The sequence below is a fragment of the Lolium rigidum genome, chromosome 7 (genome assembly GCF_022539505.1).
Source record: "Lolium rigidum isolate FL_2022 chromosome 7, APGP_CSIRO_Lrig_0.1, whole genome shotgun sequence".
Taxonomy (NCBI): domain Eukaryota; kingdom Viridiplantae; phylum Streptophyta; class Magnoliopsida; order Poales; family Poaceae; genus Lolium; species Lolium rigidum.
Genome location: NC_061514.1, coordinates 1,987,691 through 2,009,827, shown reverse-complemented (window position 1 = coordinate 2,009,827; position 22,137 = coordinate 1,987,691). Strand labels below are relative to the sequence as shown.

Below are 22,137 nucleotides of genomic sequence, written 5' to 3'. Positions count from 1 at the left end.
CGGTCGCGGTGGTGGTGGAAAGAGAGGAGAAGCGGCGGCGGTGGCTCCGCGATTGCTCGCCGGAATTCCAACCGTGCGCGCGGCGGAGGGGGCTTTGGTGGCGGATGGAGTAGGGTTTTGGAACGCAACTCCCCTCCGCGGCCTGTATATATACGGGTCGACGGTCCAGTTTCTCGGGCCCCCGAACTCCCGATACGGACCGGCCCACCGATTCGGGTGCTGTTCTGCGCCACTTTCGGCCCGAATCCGTAAATCCGCGGAAAAATTCAGTTTCGGCGGAATTTACGGGCTTTGTTAGAGATGCTCTAACACCCCTGGTCGTATGCCAATGGATAATGATCACCGTCCGTTCCGTTGCATCATCATGGTAAAGTTTGACGCTCAAAGCGAGTTCAGGTTCACTTAACAGCTAATTGTTGATCTGGTATGAGAGTTTGGTTCCCGCGGTTCTAAATGTTGAATAATTAGGCACAAACTCACATGGGCTACCAATCTAGTATAGATCACTACATGTGGACACTATATTTCAACACTAATTTGGTCTCCGGAGCTACGTACGTATATTTGTGTCCACGCCTCTCCCTCTCCGTAAAAAAGGCACTCTCTCAGTTCCATAGTCTTTATGGTGATTTTAGTTTAGAACTAAAACCACGATAAAAATTATGAAACGAAGGAAGTAACGTCTAGGAAGTATCATACTAGTTTTTATCTCTATGTCTATCAGGGAAAGGTGAAAGCGGGTCACCCTAGAACAGGTCTTTTATGGAGTGGCCTATGATTTCTCATCGACAAATGACTTGAAAACATTTTCATGTTCAGTTGAACTCGTACATCTTTAATGGTACAAACATTATCTTTTAGAATTTAGAAAGATCCATGGCCTTAAGGTTGCATGCTCATGTTTTGATATATGTTATAATTGTTCAAGAGTTGCATTAAGAGAAACCTGACACTTAAACAGGTTCTCACAAGCATGGATGTACCAAGACCGGGTTCACGTGAGAACGCGTGGCACACGCAGGAGGCGGAGGAACAAACGCCTGAATCGTCCAGCGGAATGACAGCGTTTTCCATTAGATAAAGGTCTATCAGACTAAACCTTCTCCACAACTCCTTGTCGAGCGAGGCAGGGCGGGGAGGACTATTCTGAAACAAGAACACAGCGAACATCTCGCCAAGACAATCTAACTTGCAACAAAATAGGACATTCTCTCGCGTGCTGGCGTGGAGCCAAGATCCGCCCATCTCCGAAGGCCACAAGTGCCTCAAATCCTGGACTCTGGAGCAGACGCACGCCTACAGATCGCCTCCAAGAACTCTCTCGATCAGCGACTAGGGGTTTTCGGGATTTGAATGATAAGATCTTAATTTTTATTGTTCTAGAAAGTGTTTAACACCAAATTCGCATGTTAGTTGGTGATGAATGGAAGACGCAATTCAAAATCAAATTGGGTCTCTGTTACCAAATTGGTAACTAGTAGGCTCTCTAGGTCACCAGGTCGCGTGCCTAAAACCGAAGCACCTATCCTGCGGCCGAACCAGTGTGGCTGATGGAGTCATGGGATATGCAGCTAGCTTCCAGGGCTCGCACTCCGGCTCTGGCCGTCGTCAGCTCGGTTTCGGCATCACATGTGGTCAGCAAAACATTATCAACCTTTTTTTTTTGACATGAACATTATCAACCTTTATTGATGTTAGAAGAAAAACGAACGAATATGGCCACCGTATAAGGGTTCGGCAGTTTGCTCAGTACATATGATTCGGCGCGATCACAATTAGCACCAGGCTACAACTCACTTCAATCATATGCATCTCTGCTGCGACCAACTAAAAAAAAGAATACAGGAACACTGATCCCCACGACAGAACCTGCGTGAGCTACTGAGCTCTGAACCTGTATAAAAAGTACTCCGCAAAAATCTATTTACTAGAAGAAGCAGAGCTTGGAAAACCCCACTCCTCAAAATTGGCTGCCGTTCGACAGAGCCGAGCTAAAAGAGTTGTAGCGCAGTCTTTAGCTTGTTCTGCTTCCACTTGGGAAGCTTGTAGAACGCCGCCCTTGTCATGCCGAACTTCTCTCTGAACTCGTCTGTCGATAGGTAGATCTGCATTCAGCAATACATGTCAGTTAACAATTTGAAAGAATGAGAAGCGGGAAAAGAACAATTGCTCAGCGCACCTCTCGCTTGGTGAGGTCGATGTCGGGCGCTGGATCTTCAGACGTGGTTACCAGCCGTTCATATGGGTAAACTGTACGCCCCTCGTCGTCTTCCGCCTCATCGTTGCCGCCCGCTCCATCTTCCTCCTGTATAGCCTTTTCCGCCTCTGCACCAGCTTAATTAGCGTAAGACAATAGAACGTTTGCCATCCTTGTTCTAGCACAACTGGCAATATGTAAACAGCTATATTACACATACCTTTTACTGACTTGGGTATCGTACTTTTCAAGGGACCCTGCAAAGAACTGGTGAGGTCGCTGATAGCTGACTGTTTGGACGTTTCAGGTCCGGCAGATTTGGGGAAAAGCTTTTTGACGGCAGGCGGAGGGGTGGAAAGATTCCTAATACTAGGTTTCTCAAAGCTAGAAGTTAGTGCTGCGAAGGCTGGAGATCTTCCTCGGATCCGGTGACATTCCGGGCTGGTTGACATGCTTCTTGAGCGTTGGGATTTATCTTGTCCCAAAGTTCTTCCTGAAACCGCTGCTGTTCGCCTTTTTGGCTTCTGACAACACAGATAGTAGTTTGTTTAAGCAATTTATCAGCACAATAAAATGACACCAAGTTGCATACTACGTACTAGAGATTGTAGTTCAGAGATTCTACTGCCACCAGACATGACTAGCAGTTAAATTGTGTACTACTGACAAGTTCTAGTTATGTTATCCAATTTGTACGCTTTATTTCAAGCAGAAATACTCGTCCAAAAGGTACTAGCATATGTGACGTTTTTATTTACAAGCAAGAACCGAGTATGCGCATCGAAGCCGGGTGGGTTTGAAGATTATTAGATTAAGACTTACATCATGCAATGGAGGTGCTCCACCCTTTAAAATGGAAAGCCTCCTTTGGTATGAACTGCCATGCATCTGCAACGAAAACAAAAGTGAGTATGATGCATTTTATTTATAAAAATAAAGAAAGGATAATGAGGAGCCTGTGTAATCACAAGTAACAGAAACTGTAGTTAATTTCACAGAAAGAACATGAAATCCACATACCAATTAGCAATGCCTCACCAAGAAACCAAGAAAAACGTACCGAGGATTTTGCAGGGTCCCAGCTGGTGAAGAACCTAGTAAAAAATTGAGGTTCACTTCCTTCCGAAACAGTGAAAATCGTTGTTTCCCGGGAGAGATTTTCCATAAGAAAATCACGCACTAGAAATTTCTGGCACCATAGCATTGAGAAAGAGAAAGTAAGAGACCAAATAGGAGCTGTGATTTCTAATTAAAGTACACCAAATTTTGATACTGTTACCTCTCCAATATCCATAGTTTGTGTTTTCACTTTAGCATCAACCTCCTGCCCAACCCAAACAAATATGTACGAGTGACAATCTAGAACGAAAACATCCTCTGCCATCAAATCGTCCTGATTAAAGTGATGTATTTCTTTGACCTGTACTAGCAGAATTTGAAAGAAATTGGCGTTAGACATACAAATGGATAGCATTTTTAGGTATAAAACTTTCCAATATTTGTTTTCCTTACCTTCAAAGTGCCTTCTTCAAACCCGAACATAATATTGGTAGCGCGGCAAAAAAAGAAGTGTCAGTACATGTTGGACTGTAAGCTCTGCTGAGTATGACTTCATGCAATGCCTTGTAAGTGATTACCTTTGGGTAAGATACATGAGAAAAGGTGAGGGTCACTTTCCTGCTCTCTTTCTATTTTTTTGTTCGAGTACTTTGATTTACCACCCAGCAATTCCCAGAATTTGTCGGTTTCTCTGCCCTCTTTTTGTGACCTGGATGGCAAATCTGACTGTATAACCAAAAAGTGGAGCACAAATTAAAACGTAAACCAAAGATTAGGCATAGGAAAGTTAAATCTATTTCAGAGCACAACCAAACAACACTAAACCATGATAGTGAGGAGGATGATGACAATGGTGAGGGCTAAAACATCAAATAACTACAGATAATTATAAGAATTATGTATATTGTGATAAAAAAATAATAGAAGCCATTTTCTCTTTTATTTTCATTACTTCAAAAGGTACATTCTACAGATTACAGATAGATAGGTGGTCACGCCACTGCATGGCATCAGCCTTGTGTTCGGGTTCTTAATCCTATGCACTGAGAACACGATCTCATATTGTGCCCTTGAGGCTAAGAAGCTCAAATATTAAAATTCCATTTGTTGCAGACATATGGCACACCTTTGTAGGAGGTTAATGAAGGGTTACATTGACATTAATATACCAAGCATGGTGAAATTTACATACACAAAAATATTAAATAGTTGCGTATATTATCCAGACCTTGATTGCATCTAGCTGCCTCTCAACCAAGTCATGATCCAGTGAGGTCGTATTGTTCCCAATCCATGTGAACACGCTGTTTCCATCATGAAGAATGTAACAATATGACGAATTTAATGAGGCAGCCACCTAATGAAAAAGGACAGTACGGATGAAGAACATGATATGAAGTTATAAATTAAATTGCAAACAAAAAATAGTTGTGAACTTACTGCATCAACTTGAATTGCTTGCATGTTTTCTGACCCCGAGCCTTGAACCCGGAATAACGCGAGCCCAGCTTCTGAGTAACTATCATCATCGAGACCATTTTCAGCAATGAAGTTCTTGTATCCAGAGCTAAGGCCACCCTAAATTGAAAATTCAGAGATAAAATAGATTTACGTTCAACTCAAATTATCTATCTAACCGTGCCAGTCTGTCAGAAGCAAACCTTAAACACTTGGAGACTCTGAAATGTGACAAAGAACTGAATTGGTTCTTTCCCTTCATAAAGGCGAGCCTGCACAGAAGCAAGAAAAATATTTGAGTGCAAATTTAATTTGACATATGAAAAGTCAATGGGTTACCATGGTAGCCTGAAATTTTGCAGCCTGGACCATTTTGCTGGCCAGTGAAATTGCTGATGCTCTCTCCTCCTGAAAGCAATCAATATCATTAGAGTGCACAAATTTGCATTTAACATGAGTAGATACACAACTATGTGTTCAAAAATCTGTCTTCTGGTAACAGGAAACAGCCAGCATCTTGAGACTGCTAATCTTCAATTAATCATACTAACAACCTCGCAACAGATATCAATTGGTGATTTATCACCTATATGTCCATGTCCTAGAGATCCATATGTATGTCAATTGCAAACAAATATCTGGAGTTCATGGTACCTCAATACTTTTTTTCCCAAACCAAGTTCCGATAAGACATTCCTCCTTGTCATCTCCAGTATACGTGTATTGAAAAATGTAGCAATCTCCAGTGTAAAGTTTCGATTGTTCGGTGGATGACAGTAGAGTCTTCTTATTTCCATTTACGCGCCATACCTGTTGTCAGGACGAAGATGAAGTGGATGAATGCAATTATGAAATAAAAAAATGGTTGTTGGGTGAGCATCAAAGGTAAATGAATGCAGATCCGTGCCATGGTTGAGTTTAGGGAGTTATAAGATGACTAATTTCTATGCATGTAGTACATAGTTGACAGCTTCCTCTTTCTTGCATAAGAAAATTTGCTAAATCGGTGTTTATGGCGTGTTCATTTATATCTAGCAGACTAGAACCTTAAAATGTCTATGCACAAGAGTAAAAGACAGTTACCACGACTACTACTCATGAAAATACAAATCCATAATAAGGTATACAAAATAATACCTGTAAATGACCAGTACAATCAATATAAGGCTCGGGTTCTTCTTTTACAGGTGCACTTTTCATCAAGCCCTTAACATCTAATCCTTGACTTTTAAGGAGAGCTGTACAAAGAGAACAATAGATAAATATGTGTGATTTAGTGAACCTTTCAGAAATCCATTCAACCGAAACTGATAAATCTGTAGACACTAACCTGCAACTTTGCCTCTTCCATCCTCAGAAGACAATTTTAACTCAGGAGTTGCTGGCCACTTGTTAAATTTTGACTTGAACATTATTGTTTCGTATCCCTCGATCACTTTCATAACATGTGATTTTGTTCGGCTGTCATCAACAAGCAATTTCTGTAGAAAAGCAGCGTACCGAGCACGCATCGACACAAAAATGTAAAACATGAGCTTTATTTGAACGTCCGACTAAAAAAAGGTGTTTCTAGAGAATCTTATCATAATATTTCACCAAGGTGGTGCATTTCCTAAGCACATGAGTGTATAAAAAAAGTTATTTCATTCTAAGACAGAAATAATTAAACCTTCATACACTCGTTTAGAAAAGGAAATAATTAAATCTTCAGAAGTAACATGTATTAGTGCATCCAAATTGCACCGGAATTACCTCGGCAGCTTCGCTTGCACCTTTTCTCTGTTGCAAAGAAGTACTTCTGCCCATCCACACATACATTTCAGCCCCGCAATCTAACAAGTAGCATTTGTTTGTCTCAAGCAACTCATGCGCCAGGGATTCAAAACCAATAGGCTCCAGGTTTCCTTGGTTAAAACTAAGAAGCACATAATCAGCTAGTCAATTTTCTAATTTCAAAAGTTAATCTATCTCATACTCATATGGATGATATCATGTTAAAATTAAATTTTCACTGTTATTTACTTCTGATACTATTGTGATATAGGTATTTGGTGGTATCAAATTATACCATAATAATTTGACTGCAGCTTCCATGTCTTCCCCAGTTTCATCTGATGCTGTCTTCCTTGGGAGAGGAGCGAATCCACCAAACAAAGCCCAAAATTCACCAGCTTCGGCATCAGCCATCAACTTTCCATCCTCTACAGAGGATTCAAAATTATCTGATTTTGTAAACGTGATTTCAAATACTCAAGGCACATTGTCAGAATTGCTTACCAACTGCAGCGACTTCACACTTTCCCTCATGGAAAGTGTCTTTGATATACTGCACAACTTCAAGAGCTTTTGCTCTCTCTTGAATGCATGAGTTGGAGCCATTGAACTGGAAAATTTTCGACTTGGTATCCAAAATAAATATGTCGTCGTGGTTAAGCGACGAACGAGCAAAAGGAACCTGGTTTGTAAAGTAGCACCAAAATCAAGAAGTGAACAAACATTAAACACAGAGAGACACTGATTTAGATAGCTTACCTCCTTAACATGAACAACATAGCTTCCTCTACACACATATAACCGGGTAACATGCTCCTGCTCGTTAACTTCTACATGATTGAACCCAGAAGCTACCCCTCCTGGCTGTGGCATGATGCATGGTCTAAAATATGTGAGTAATTTTTCAGTTTCATTGCCTTGTACTTCCCGGTACTGGACAGCACGCCCTCCAAGGGAAGCATCAAGCTCCACAGTTAAAATTGCAGCAGTTCCAGCTTCATCCTTCCATGGCAAATATTGAGCATATTAGAGAATTATTAGTTCACACAAAACCTGAGTAGCAGTTCGAAATTGCTAAATCAAGTAATGCATTGCGAAATGATTTAAGAATGTACCTGACTAGTATCTTTACCAAGCCAATAATGGAGGTCATGGCGAAAGGAACCGTTTTTCAAGGCTGTTGTCTGTCGAGAGATAAAAGAACATCAGCAGAGGAATCTCTTGGTGAAATAAGCATAATGACATCGTTGAGTTTGAGGCATGTACAAACTGAGAATCAAGATAGTCAAGCATGTGATGTACCTAACTTATTAAGGATTTCATTGTATGATATAGTAACAACAAAGAGAATGCTCTATCTTAAAGTGAAAAAAATCTTGTACTTCAATTATATGCACCAACCATGTTCCAACAGAATTAAAAATTCATGAATAACAAGGCATAAATACATCCACACCTTCAAGATGATATATGAATCTCCCATGTAGAACTTTCCATATGAAGACGTCGGCATAGAAACGGGCTTGAAATTTTCAATACGCCATATTTCCAAACCACTGCATTGTAATTAAGGAGTACTATGCATGTATATGAAACTCCCATGAACCCTAATGAGAATCAATGATGGAGAGGGACTTCAAAAGGAAAATATACATTTCTTATCAGCATTTACTATCATCTGCTTAAATATTCATGGGGGTTTTCATTGTTTCTAGTTTTCAGTCGATCTTCAATATAGTGTTCCCGCGCAAAAAAAAGTATTGTATGTATCCTTCTTCTACTTATTTCTATAATAATACTTAAAAGGTTGTGCACTATTATCCTATGGAAAATTCCACGAGGGGCATGTATACAGAAGTCTCTCTTGCCTTCGCAATGTGATAGGTGTTCACTTCATGTTGGTAATAACTGAATAGTGTGTTAGCACGTCGTAGCATTTTAATCATAAAAGATACTACGACTTACGGAAAGTATTGCAGACATTTAAATAAGAATTAGTTGTTGTTTACATCCTTAATATTCAAAATACAAATGCCTAAAAATTGACCCACTAAAATGTAAACCGTGCACTTAAAGCAAGTTCTCTAAGGGTTATCAGAAATAGTAGTCAGCAATCACTGTAGTTCAATGAAATAAAACTAGCAGTATTCTACACTAGCTTTATCTGACAAATTATTTGAGGAAGTCCTCTTTATTTCATAGACGAACATGCAAGCACAATATAAGCTTCTTAGTGCTCAATAAGTTTGATGTCACAAAGAATTGGTGACATTCTATCCATGGATCATAAATCTACCACATTTTTTTTATTTCGGCCTGTGAGAATAATTTTGTTCTGTCATTTTCAAATATTTAAGACATGAAAAAAATAGAAATAGTATTGATTGAAGCAATCAAAAGGATACTCCTTTTGTCCAGCTCCACGGAAAGCTGGATCCAAATCCTTCATAGAAACTGACATGTTGGATGTTGCTGAAGAACCCTTGAATGATTTCGCCTCAAATGGGTGTTGGTATTATGCTGCAAGCAAGAAATAAAAATAAGATCACTCGTATTAGCACACAAACCATCTTACTATTAGTCCAAGATCCACGATATTACAAGAATTACCCAATTAAGCAATTCCCCATATTATAGCACCCCTGAATAAGAGGTGACCAAACTTATGACTAAATAGGTCTTCTGCATTTCGATTCAGAAACTCGCAAGGATTATATATAACTAACATTTGGATATGAAAACTAGTACCGACTCAAACTCTCTCACATGCATGAGTACGGTGTTTGACCTTTTCGATCGTTTTGGGGAAATATTACGGAGGGAGAGAATAACATGTGGAGAGAAGGGGGCAGAATAAATGTCCATAAGAAAAAATAGATCCAAGATGAGAAAATGTGACGCCTTTTCCCCAGTAGTGTGGTTTCGTTTTCTTGAGCCAAAGCAGAATAACTTTTACTCGCGGTCATCTCATCTCTAGTATGGCTTCTGTTTTATTTTATTTTTTATGGTCTTTATTTTTCTCGAGCGATTTATTGTGGCTTAATCTACTGGATAGGGCGGGGGGTTTTACAATGCACAAGGTTTTATGCGCTACAATCGAAAAATCTAAGAAAACTTACCCAGTGGCGTTCTTTGTACTGAAACCTCAATTCAATTGTGGTAAAAAATTGAATGTTACACAAATTAAAGTTTTGTCAACATTAGGTTCATAATTTTGTACTATATAAATTCAACACGCATCTGTGGAAGAAACAAACCTGATGTTGACACTTCTCATAATCGAACAAATTCATGACTCAGTTTAAACGTTTTAATTTTCTGAGCCAAAAACCTAAGCTTGAGAGTTAGCTCCAATGATACTAAAAAGTAGTGGGGTTCATCTTCTATATGGTTCCACTTGTTTATTCCAGGTTCATATTGCATTTCTTATGTATTGTATCTTGATTTTTCTTGAGTTGCATCTTAAAATAAAAACATACTCCATCTGTTCCTAAAAAACCTTCTCAAGTGTCTAGATACGAAAGTATATAGACATGTTTTAGCTATAAGTACATCCGTATCTCGGAAAAGTTGAGAAGCTTTTTTTGGAACGGAGGGAGCAAAAGTTTCCTTTCTTAACAATATTTTATTAGTCTGCAGCTTAATGGAAAAAGGAGAAGCACAAAAATTGCATGAATAATTGTGGTGTTAGTTGTTAGTTGAAAAAAAGAAAGAATTTATTTCATTTTTTCTACAGCATTTTATTTTTCTATTTTTCATTTTGTTGGTTTTTAGGATTTTTTTTATTTTGCGAGTGGGGTTTGGTTTCCTTGAAGGGATTTACTGGCTATCCTTTGGGGACAAGTAAACAAGAGCAATGCGCTGATATATGATGAAGCTTTATGTGTTTCTATGATATCCCACTTTCAATCGTGTGCATCATATTTTATCATTCAGTATATACTGCTGCAATTAACAATCATGTTCTTCACCCCTGGGAACATGCAGGGAGAAGAAGAACTTATTCAAAACTCCAAATGGTCCCTCCGGCCACAAGAGAGGCTAATCCAAGGGTCGATCAGAAATTCCATTTGTTTTTTTTATCCTAACCTCGCCGTTTTCAGAATTTGTGAGGAAGTAGCATTATGAAGCCCAATACGAAAAATAAGCCGGTGATTGATTTCATCTGCCATCTTCAATTCAAGAGACGAACCGCACATGCACACATAGGAGAACCAACACTAAACCGGGAAAAGGAAATCTATATGGAATTATAGATAGGTTCATGTTGACACTTCTTATAATGGAGCAAATTCATGACTCAGTTTAAATATTTTAATTTTCTGAGCCAAAAACCTAAGCCTGAGAGTTATGTCTAATGATTGATACTAAAAAGTAGTGGGTTTCATCTTTTATATGGTTCCACTTGCGTATTCCAGGTTCATATTGTATTTCTTATTTATTATATCTTGGTTTTTTCCTGCGTTGCATCTTAAAATTAAAACTTCAAAAGTAAGTTTCATTTCTTAACAATGTATTTATTTGGCTGCAGCTTAATGGAAAAAAGGAGAACCACAAAAATTGCATGACTAATTGTGGTGTTAGTTGTTAGTTGAAAAAATTGTTTTTTATTTTATATTGTTTCTACAACATTTTGTTTTTCTATTAAACTTTTGTTGGATTTTAGGATTTTTTTTATTTTGCTAATGGAGTTTGGTATCCTAGAAGGGAATTACCGGCTATCCTTTGGGGACAAGTAAACAAGAGGATTGCGCTGATATATGATGAAGCTTTATGTGTTTCTATAATATCCCACTTTCAATCGTGTACATCATATTTTATCATTCAATGTATACTGCTGAAATTAACAATCATGTTTTTCGCCCCTCGGAACATGCAGTTAGAAGAAGAAATTATTCAAAACTCCAAATGGTGCATCCGGCCACAAGAGAGGCTAATCCAAGGGTCGATCAGCAATTCCATTGTTTTTTGATCCTAACCTCGCCGTGTTTAGAACTTGTGAGGAAGTAGCATTATGAAACCCAATACGAAAAGTAAGCCGGTGATTGATTTCATCTGCCATGTTGAATTCAAGAGATGAACCGCACATGCACACATACGAGAACCAACCAACACTAAACCAGGAAAAGGAAATCTATGTAGAATTATAGATATGATTTTTCTTAGAGAAGACTTGGATTGAATGATCGAACATGCATGCCATCTGAATGAATTACGAGAGAAGAAAACCAAGATAGGAGAAACCAACCTTCCTTGATCTCGAGCCTTCTCCTCATTCGGATATTTCTCGGACGAACCAGGCCGGACCAATTGAATAAAATCCCCAGAATCGGAGGGAGAATGGATAGACAGGGGCAGGGGGAAGAAGAGGCAGAGGAGGAGGAATGCGGCCGTGGCGGACAGGAGAGGGGCGGTGGGGGCTCACCGCGATCGGATCAGCGCTGTCGGATGAGGCGCGAGAGTAGGATCAGACGAGGGGATGAAAGAGAGAGATGGCCGGCGCGGGTCCCGCTCCAACGGAACGAGCCCCACCACCGGTTTTCCCATGCCGCCCATACGTGTGATGCGCCGAGTACCCTGCGCGATTTCCTTGGAAGTATGTCAACATTTTCTGCATCGTTTTGGTACCTTTGGCTGTAAATAACTCCATATATATGGACGTGCGCTCCTTACACGCATCACACACTCACACTAAAAATTATAAATGCAGCGTCCTATCGGCTAGTCTAAGAGCATCTCCAGCCGCGTCCCCCAAACCGTCCCCCAAACCGCGCCGGATTGAGCGTTTGGGGGACGTGTTTCGTTCGTGCCGCGTTTGGGGGACGTCGCTCCCCAGTCGCGTCCCCCAAACAAAATTTCCCAAACAAAATTTCGCAAATTTTAAACTTAACTAGATTCGATTAGATTCGTCCAAACTTACATAGATTCGAACGAAATTTGACTAACTTTAAACTAAACCTAATCTAGAACCACTTGCGGCGGCCGCAGGCGTCGTAGTACTGCTCGAAGTTGTACATGTCGTCGGTGACGACCTCCTGCTTGACGCGCTCGTCGATGGGCTCGTCCTTCACCAAGCCGCTTGGTCCTGCCTCGCCGCCGTCGGTGAGGTCCACCAGCGGCTTGCCGGAGTCGCGGATGGACATGGCGATCGCCGCGTCCAGGTCGCCCCTCCGAGCGTCCTTGTCGTTCATGGACGCCAAGAACGCCTCCCGCAGCCCCGGGCAGTCCTCGGGGTCGTCGCCGCTAGCGATGAGCCGCTGCGCCGCTCGTACTCCGCCGCCAGCGCCGCCGCGACGCTTCCTCCGGCTCCTCCTTCACCTCCGGCTCGGGATGAGGAGGGCGCCGCCGCGCCTCCCTTGCTGCCGCCGGCTGCCGCTGCCGCCACGCCTCGTGTTGACGGGCGTCGCCGGCTCCTCCTTCACCTCCCGTTTGGGAACGGTATACGACGCCGACCGGTAAGACGAGGACGGCGTCGATCGCGCCGGTCCCGAGGAAGAAGAGTGCGAGGAGGACGAGTACGTCGTCCTCCTCGGCTGCCATTGAGGAGACGGCGGCGGCGACGACGGCATCTCCAGCCTTGGAGCGCCGTTGCGGATGCCGCGGATGACGTCGTCGAGGGTGCGCCCCGGAACGCCCCAGAACAGGGCGCGGCCGTCCTTGTTCCAGCTATTGGGGCCGCCGACGAGGTTGTCGGTGGTGTGCATCTCGATGTCGTACTTCGCCTTGAAGTACGTCGTCCACCAGGCGTCGTTGTTGTCGACCGCCCACGTCGGATCCAACCGCTCCTGGGCGGTGAGTTGAGCCCGACGGGCCTTGACGGCGTCCCACCATTGCTCCGCGTGCGGCTTCGGCGGCGGCGGAACGCCAATGCCGTTCACGGCCATCTTCCAGCCGCCGCTGCTTGGCAGCCGCATGTCCGGCGGGACTGGATAGCGGGCGTTGTACAGCGCCCACGCCTCCGCCACGGTGAGGCTGCCGCGGCCGAAGCCGTTCGCCGCGGCGATCTTGCGGGAGGACGAGCTCGACATTTTTTGAGCGGCGAGGAGAAGATCTGGGAGGGGGGAGGCGGCGGCGACGAGAAGGATTATGAGCGGCGAGGATTGCAGGGCGTCTTATTAAAACAGCGGCGGCAGCGGGTGGTTGCACACAATAACTCCGGCGCGGACGGCCACGCGGCCATGCACGACGAGACGCGTCCCTGCGTCGCCTGGGAAAACAGGGACACCATTAACGTCGCTTGACCAAAGGTAGGCGACGGGTTTTAGCCTTCCTGCGCCGCTGACGGGTCGGTCCCGCCACTCCCCGCCTCGCTTTTCGTTGTGTCCGGCGTCCCCGGTGCGTCCCCTGTGGGACGGGGAAGGGCTCGGGGCGCCGGACACCGTATCGGGCCGCGCCGGATAAAAAAGGGCTTTGGGGGACGCGGCTGGAACGCATTTTCTGTCCGGCGCGCCCCAAATCTCTTTGGGGGACGGTTTGGGGGACGCGGCTGGAGATGCTCTAAGAGAACCAACCTGTGGTTGGATGGTTAGGAGGGCAGTGGCACCCCCAGCCCACCAGAGTTTAAATCCCAGATTTGACACTTTTGTGTCTCATAAAGGCGGAATATTCTTCAGTGGGAGGCGACGTTCCCGTCGACAGCGAGGCGCCTGTGGTGACTTCGTCAATCTCAAGACCCGCCGGATCAGTCTTCAACGCAGTCTCTTGTAGGTGCTCATAGGGGTAAGGTGTGCGTGTGTGCGTTCATAGGGGTGAGTGTGTGCGCGTATGTATGAGCGTCTTTGATTGTACTGTGTTTCGCAAAAAAAAAAAATCGGCTAGTCTAAAGCCATTGTTTCTGCATCAACAAATCACAAAATCCGATGTATCCAATAAATAGTAAATACTCACACAAATATGTACCTTTCTCAATAAAGTACTTTTTTCTAGATACTAAGTCCCACCATAATCAAACTCATGCACAACTAACAGATTGCTTGTATTAAGTTTCGGCCGATTCGTTGAAACACTAGTTACATACACACATCTTATGTACTTTGAAAGAACTCCAAATGATATATGATTTTTTGGTCCCATCTAAAATATCTAGTTATTTTCTCAAATTCATACAATCTATCATTTTAATATGTTGAAAATATTTTGCACATAAACTTAGCATTAATTCATTGATATTTAAAAAAACCAACTCACTGCATAGTGGAGAAGACTAGTAGTTTGTTTATCACTAGAATGAGTTTGGATTCTCTGCGTACATCGGGTTCTCACCGACTAATTCAACTCCAGAAAGTAAAAATACCTATATATTAATATTGAACTTTTTTTATTTTGTCATAACTTGGCTTGTCATTAAGTGTATGATGTTGTTATTCATATGTATTCTTTGATGTACTATCTAGAAAACTAGTTATTTTTATATGATTCTAACATTTATATTAAGTGAAATTTTTAGTACAATTATTGTATTTATCATTAAAAAAATTATAGCACTAAAGTAATTCCTTTTTGTTGCAACTTTTGTATTATTTAGTTTGAGAGTGTTCAAGAAAATATCTTTTGAATTATATATATTGCCATAAATCCACAAGCCATAATTTTCTCATTATTTTACGAATTAACATATGTCCTTGAATTCGTATAACGTGTTTGTATATATATAATGTTATGGTAGTATCTTTAAAAATCTACAAAACTTGGTTGTGTGTTTGTAGTGTATGTGAAATTAGCAAATAACTTGGCAAAGATATTTCATAAGACTATTAATATTTGATGGAACTATGTACATAATACTAAAGGGGGGTGGGGGTCGTCCTTGCTGCGAATGTTGTCTGGCACCATGGCCATGGCCACAGCCACGACATGGTCATGCATCATGGCGTAGCATCTCTAATGATGCTGGCACACCGACCTCGATTGGTGGTGATCTAGCCGGCTCATCGCTACCTTGTTGAAGGCATCATTGTTGTAGCCTTCGTCTCATTACCTTAGCAGCTCAAGGGGAAACCCAGATATGATTTGGGTCTCTCAGATTGGACGATGGCAACCCACGGCGTTATTCTCCCCCTAGGATATCGTTTTTGAACCAGGTGCTGGATGGAGGGGCTCTGAGATGGAGCGGCATGGTTCTTACCGCGTCAACATTGGTGGGTCTTGGTTGCGTTGCTCCATGGAGTCTTGATGGAGGAACGTGTTGAGGCGTGCGCATGAATATTACTTAGCGGTTTGATGGCAGTGATGATATTAGTAGCGTATACATGGGATGCTCGCTAAGAGTCTGGTAAATCGGATGAGCGCTCTCATTTCTCCTAGTGGGTGTCTCGGGGTTAGCGATATGTTCCTGGGTCCTCTAGCTAATAGAGGGAGTTCGTTATTTTCCGGGCATAAAGCCTTGTTGATATGATCTTCACCCATTAATAAGATGTAGGTGTTGTGTGGAGGCTTCATGTTTTTTTTCGTGTATGTTCTTTGTTCGTCCTTTGATGAGTGCATTTTTAGCATGTTTTTACATCATTATTTTATCAAGATATCATTGAGTAGTAATAGGATTTTTGTATTTCACCGTGCTACCGCGTGCTTTTATGCTTGTCTACATAGGATCTCGAAAAAATAAGTCAATGATGAAATATCAATGAAAACTGTCATTTTATGGGATTTTGACGTCATAGAAATCATTTTAGCACTTAATTGTGCACATGGGCGAAAAGACAATGCGAGGAAAACTTCCAGTAACTTTAACGGGCATCGGTATGGGCAATGCCCACCCATACCGTACCGCCTCGTTAAATACTTTCACCTCCCGCAGACGGATCAGAGATCAGACGCACATAGCTCCGCAAAACAGAGAAACACCGCCCTAGATTAGTCCTCAAGAAGGAACTTTGGAGAAGACAACATCCGGGCTGCTCCATGGATCCTCAGACGAAAATTCATCATCCCCTTCATCATCATCAACCGCTGCACCATCACCATAATCATCCTCCAACCATAGTTGTAATCCTTATTGCTATTGTGAATTTGTATTCGAATTCGTTCCATTCCTTTAATCCCCTCCATAAGATTATGATGATGTTCTTGATTGCTTCCATGTGTGAGTAGTCCTATTAGTTCTTGGGGAGATGGAGAAACCCCAGCATGAATATGAGATGAATCTAAGATGATCTATGGTTTTAAATATTAATGTGTGTTAGTTCTCTCTCTTGATATTATGTGTTGTGCACCATGTAATATTTGCCTTATGGTCTCGAGAGGGAACTACCCTTTGAAGTGTGGTAAATTTAACGGCGAGAAGTGATATTACCATATCGGCACTTAGACACGTGAATAATGAAGATAAGAGGGATTCACTAAGATTATATCGATTACCACGGGGTAAAACCCTTAATAGCAATAGTCAATATGTGGCTTGCAGAAGACTAGCTGCAGTGGTTATTTAGAGATGCGATGAATGATGGCTTTCTGGGCGCATCTTATTACGGAGCTCTCCCACACACAATATGATTAAAAGCATACTTTATCTTGATTAACATTAATCCTAATGCTAGAGATGGATCTAATAATCCCCGAGAACACTTTATCTTATTAAGTTTCAACACATTTCCGATAACGATTTTACTGCTTTATTTACTTTATATTCAACCATTTATAACACCCCCCGTTAAACATTTTGAGATTAGAAAACAATTTATAGGTAATCTTTAGTAGAAAGTAACAAGGGGCATTAAGACCCTAACCTCGTGGCTCGATATTCTTATTTCGAAACTAGCTACAATTGATCTATGTTCTTGCAGTTATCAAGCTATTTTTTGGTGTCGTTGCTAGGGAGCTCAACGCTTTTGGTCTTTGTTCTTAGTTGCTTATCTATTATTGATTTTACTAAAGTTGTTTAATAGTTTCATGTAATACAATGGCTTGTCTCGGGCTTATGAATAAGCTTGATGCAGCTGAATACCTTGGGAGATTCAACCGAGGGTTAGTTTAAGAATTCCAAAATGGGAGCGATGTGGAGTATGCTATTCATCCACGCTTTATTGCTATTATGAAAGAGGACAGTTTTGCAGGAGATGATCCCGATGAGGATCCTTATAGTCATTTACATTCTTTTACTGAGCTGTGTTGGACAATTAAATTGAGAAACTACACTGATGATGAATTAAAACTTAAATTGTTTAGTCAATCTCTGACCAACACAGCATTATCTTGGTATAGAACTTGCCCCGCAAAAAAGATTGATACTTGGGAGAATCTTCTAAAGGAATTTATATTTCAGTTCTATCCCAAAGTTAAGTCCGATGAAGCAATAAGATTTATAACAAATTTCAAGAATCGTCGTGGAGAAAGCTTAATGACAGCCTACCTCGGTTTAAAGGTACAGTTCAGAAATGTCCCCATCATGATTTACCACCTTGGTATGTTTTACATGTCTTTTATGGGGGACTTGAACAAGATAATAAAAGGGAATTATACTTGTTATCCGGTGGATCTTTTATGGAACTCACCCCAGGAAGCTTAGGTACGCCTAGACAAAGTTCATAGAAATAGAGTATCATGGGGCTTTGATCTTGGGAGTGAGGGAGAAAATAAATTGAATATGATTGTTTAAATTCTTATAAAAGCACTGAGTAACTAAAAGAAACAACTAATTAATGAGCTCAATCTTGATGATTTTATGGTATTAGATGTGCTTCAAACTTTTACAGAATTCATTGAAGCACCCAAGAAAGCATGGCTTCACTACACTTCGCCACCTCAAATCACTGAAGCAACACAAGTTGAAGATGAGGTGCCCAAAGTGGTACCCATTGAAAGGATGCCTTACAATGAGCCGCTCCTTTCCCAATGACAACGGCAAGGCATTTGGAGCTCAACTCCTTGCAGAACAAAAAGAACAAGAGGTAAAAGAGGTAAGAGCACCAGAGATAAAGTTTAGTAATGATGGATCTACTTATGAAGTTGCACATGAAGAAAGTGAGGTAACTAAGGAAAGTATTTTAGCCATGTATGCACACTGCAACGTAGTTCAACTCGATTCTGAAGCCTCACAATTCATAGAAGGTATAGTTAAAGCAAAAGGTGTGGGCAAACCTGTTTTACCTTGAAATTTTGGTGGATCCTCTTACTATGGACTCTATGATGTTGGAACAACTATTAATGTTTTTCCCTATATATTTTATTTTGGTATCCAAGATGAACTTGAACATTCACAATTAGAGAACACTGATATGAAAACAATGCTAGCTGATAAGACTCCTAGGGTTCATATGGGAGTAATAAAAAATGTACCTATTACAATAGGACCTTACACTTATCCCATTGATTTTGTTGTCATTGATATGCCAATCGATTCTCATTGTCCGATTATTTTGGAAGAATTTTCTTAAATACTGCAGGAGCTAATATTGATTGTAGGATGAAACCTATATCTCTTAAGTCTCGGGAGGAAGTGGTGAGCTTCCATTTCTCGAAGTTTACTCATAAACCAATTATTCATGTGACCACCCCAAGCTTTGGTGAGACACGGCGCCAGAAAATACTTTGTTGTTGTGGGAGTTAGCAATCTCTGTGGTGTGACTCTTCTTAGTTCCCCGGCAACAGCACCAGAAAATACTCTTGATGATAGCTAAAAGCAATGCCCAAAAGATCTTGATACGCTGGAACTCCAAGTGTAGAGTGTTGTATCAAGGGAGTATCTTCCCCCACAAGGGTGACTCTAGGGTTTATATCGAAATCTCGGGGAACTTGATGGAAGAGTATCATCTTCTTCAAACAATCCTGCAAGTAAAGTAAATGCCTCATGTCCCCATCTCCACCGTGTGGTTTTCAAGCACAAGGTTTCACGTTAGTAAATTAATAACACAAGTAGTAAACTAGACTAGATAAAATAAATAATTAAAAATTGTAAAGAGGTTGATTGTTTTTGGTGCTTTGGATGCAGATAAGAAAAGTAAATATTTTTGTATTTTTGGATTAAAACAGTGCAGCAAATAGAAAACAAGGTAAGTGCAATATAAAGGTGTTTCTAATGATAAAATGTGGACCAGGGTTTCGTGGGTTCACTTGATTATTCTCTCTTAAAGTTGTGGTGGACAAAAATCAATAAATCAATGATATATGTCAGTACAAATAATATTATATGTGAGATCAGAATTAATATAGGCATCACGTCCTAACATAGAGATGATGCAACACACCTCTCTTATACTCCACAAGAAAGAAATTCCATCCCTCTTGTATTAAGAATTAATAAAGCATAGCAATAAGTACTTTGACATGATGTTTGAATATCAAATATGCTACCTTGAATAAGATCATCATTACTGTCACATGATGAACATAGCACATGCATTCACTTTATCCCTAGTGAGGTAGCAAAAAAAAGGTAAAAACCATAATAGCTCTTGAACATATTGTCACTGTCCAATCACTAAAACCATGCTACTCCATCTAACACACACATCACCCCACACATGCTCTTGCATACAATTTTGATCGGAAAAAATACTTAAGAATGGGTACATAATATGCATCTATCAATACATCTCACCATATAATAAGATCAAACCTCATAAAACAATATCATAGAATAAGGATCCACCACATAGGTATTACAAATATGACCATAACCATGATAGTCAGCTCATATGGCAGTAAGTACTATGAAGAATGTAAGAGAAATAGATCAAGCTACTTCCACAAACTCGTAGTCCAGATGTGTACTACTCCTTCTTGGTCATGGTGATGATGATGAAGACGTTGGAGAAGGTGGAGATCCCTCCCGTTGTGATCTCGGTGGAGTTTCCCCCTCCAAACTTCTCTGCAATAGCCTCTGTTTTGGTGTTTCTGTCTTTCTACTGCGCTCTCCTCTCGAGAGTTCTTCGGAGCCATATATATAGTGTTTTTTAGGGCAAAATGTGTCTATTCGCAAAAGAATCAGGGCAACGGGCAATCGATAGATAATCGGAGGTGGGTGGCGCGGCCAAACTTTTGGGTCGCGCCACCTGGTCTCGTTTGGCCCTCGGGCCTCTCCAGGTGTCCTTCCAGGGTCCATGATGTTCCCCCTGATGAAAAAATGATGCTCCAAAAATCACATGTCAATTTGACTCCATATATGATCATCCACCGACCAAGGTGGGCCACTATGTCGGTTCCCATGGAGGATTCTTGAAGGACAAGGCAACAAGCCGAAGAAACAAGGAAAGTTTAGATATAGCACTCTTTGTAATATAGTCGTACCTAGACAGACCTCTCGAAACTTGGCTCCTAATATAAGGGTCAGGAGAGGGGCTGCCGAGGGACACACAATCAATCTAGCCATAACCACCGCAAGTCGAGAGTTAGGTCATAAACAAATCCAGCTTCTCGTCGAGTTCTTAGTCGAAGCCTTCGGCTACCCCATTGTAACCCGATATTCTCAAAAATCAAGATCATACAAGCATGAAGTAAGGGTTTTACCTCATCGAGGGCTCCGAACCTGGGTAAATCTCTCTCCCCGTTTGTTTGGTATCCGATGTCTCGTGTTAGCCTGCAGGATTCCATCAACCCTAAGCCCCTCAAGGTGGGCATTGCCGAGGAGTACCCTCTACAATTGGCGCCGTCTGTGGAAAACCTGTCGGTACAAGGCACGTCATCGGCAGCTCAGGTCACGTCGGCAGTGTTTGTGTTGACTTCACCAACACCTTCAGGTCCAAGAAACTCGGTCCGCAGTGGTTCCTTCGAATACACACCGTATGTTTAGGCCTCGCATCCGATCTCTTCAGAATTACGCGACGATATGGATACGAACTTCGGAGGAGTTCACTTCATTATCGACTCCAAAGGATTTCTCCGACTTCCCAGTTCAAACGCGTCAAGCCTAAGGACTTCGGCTCCGGAAACCATTGGTCCACTTACAGGTTCAGTAGGTTCACACACAAACAACGGCGAAAGCGGAAGTCTCTTCGGTAGCAGAGATGATCAACGGAAGAGGCGAAGGAATCTACGCCGTGAGGAAGATGAACGAGCCGCAAGTCACCCTCGACAGTGCGAGATGGGATGTTACAATACACAATCCAGCAAGAATCGCCTAAGAACGCCTTATCTATCGGCTTCGGAACAGCTCGATGCACCATGTTACATGCACTCTTATATCGACCCGAAGGATGGCGTCGAGAAGGCCACAAATTTACTCAGAGATTGTCAGTAGTTCATCGACATCCAGCAATTCTGTGACGAGTTAAGAGCCGAATCAGAGGCAAGAGCTCGTTCAGCAGAAAAAAGAACGGTAGCTTACAGCTACCCGCAGCAGTATACACCAGGCAAAGATATCTACATACAACCCGAGGTTTACCTTGCATCTCGAGGTCAAGTGAACATGATTCAAAAGACCAGCTTTTTGAAGAGAGAAGCCAAGAAGTTTTCGCGAGAAATAAAAATTGCAGAGGTAGCTATGACAGAGGTACCCGATTACATCGATTGGTCTGATCAGAGCATCCTGTTTAGCAAAGCAGACCACCCAACGGCCGTTCCTAGGCCCGGCCACACTGCCTTAGTTCTCGAAGCACAGATTGGAGGATATAACATGAGCAAAGTATTCATGGATGGAGGAAGTGGTCCAAATCTCTTGTTTGCAAGCACGATGAAAGCAATGGGATTATCTACCGATATGCTAAAAGAATCCGATA

The 22,137-nt window shown here is 41.8% G+C and overlaps 1 protein-coding gene across 2 annotated transcripts; it reads right to left on the bottom strand.

Annotated features, from left to right (window-relative positions):
* Window positions 1–1,697: 1,697 nt before the first annotated feature.
* On the bottom strand, window positions 1,698–11,915 carry LOC124670118 (villin-4-like). 2 transcript variants are annotated; one of them, XM_047206623.1, is made up of 23 exons: window positions 11,736–11,915; window positions 8,893–9,007; window positions 7,944–8,043; window positions 7,603–7,671; window positions 7,247–7,489; window positions 6,992–7,169; window positions 6,783–6,915; window positions 6,467–6,629; window positions 6,045–6,195; window positions 5,852–5,952; window positions 5,369–5,524; window positions 5,054–5,122; window positions 4,918–4,986; window positions 4,697–4,834; window positions 4,485–4,613; window positions 3,835–3,982; window positions 3,710–3,720; window positions 3,477–3,617; window positions 3,258–3,386; window positions 3,020–3,085; window positions 2,418–2,721; window positions 2,180–2,325; window positions 1,698–2,105 (listed from the first exon to the last, which is right to left on the bottom strand). In XM_047206623.1, the coding sequence occupies exons 2-23, from the start codon at window positions 8,946–8,948 to the stop codon at window positions 1,992–1,994; spliced, it is 2,814 nt and encodes a 937-aa protein (XP_047062579.1). In that variant the 5' UTR covers window positions 8,949–9,007; window positions 11,736–11,915; the 3' UTR covers window positions 1,698–1,991. The 2 variants fall into 2 exon arrangements, with proteins under 2 accessions (XP_047062579.1, XP_047062578.1); XM_047206622.1 differs by having other exon boundaries at window positions 3,710–3,723; window positions 11,736–11,914.
* Window positions 11,916–22,137: the final 10,222 nt, after the last annotated feature.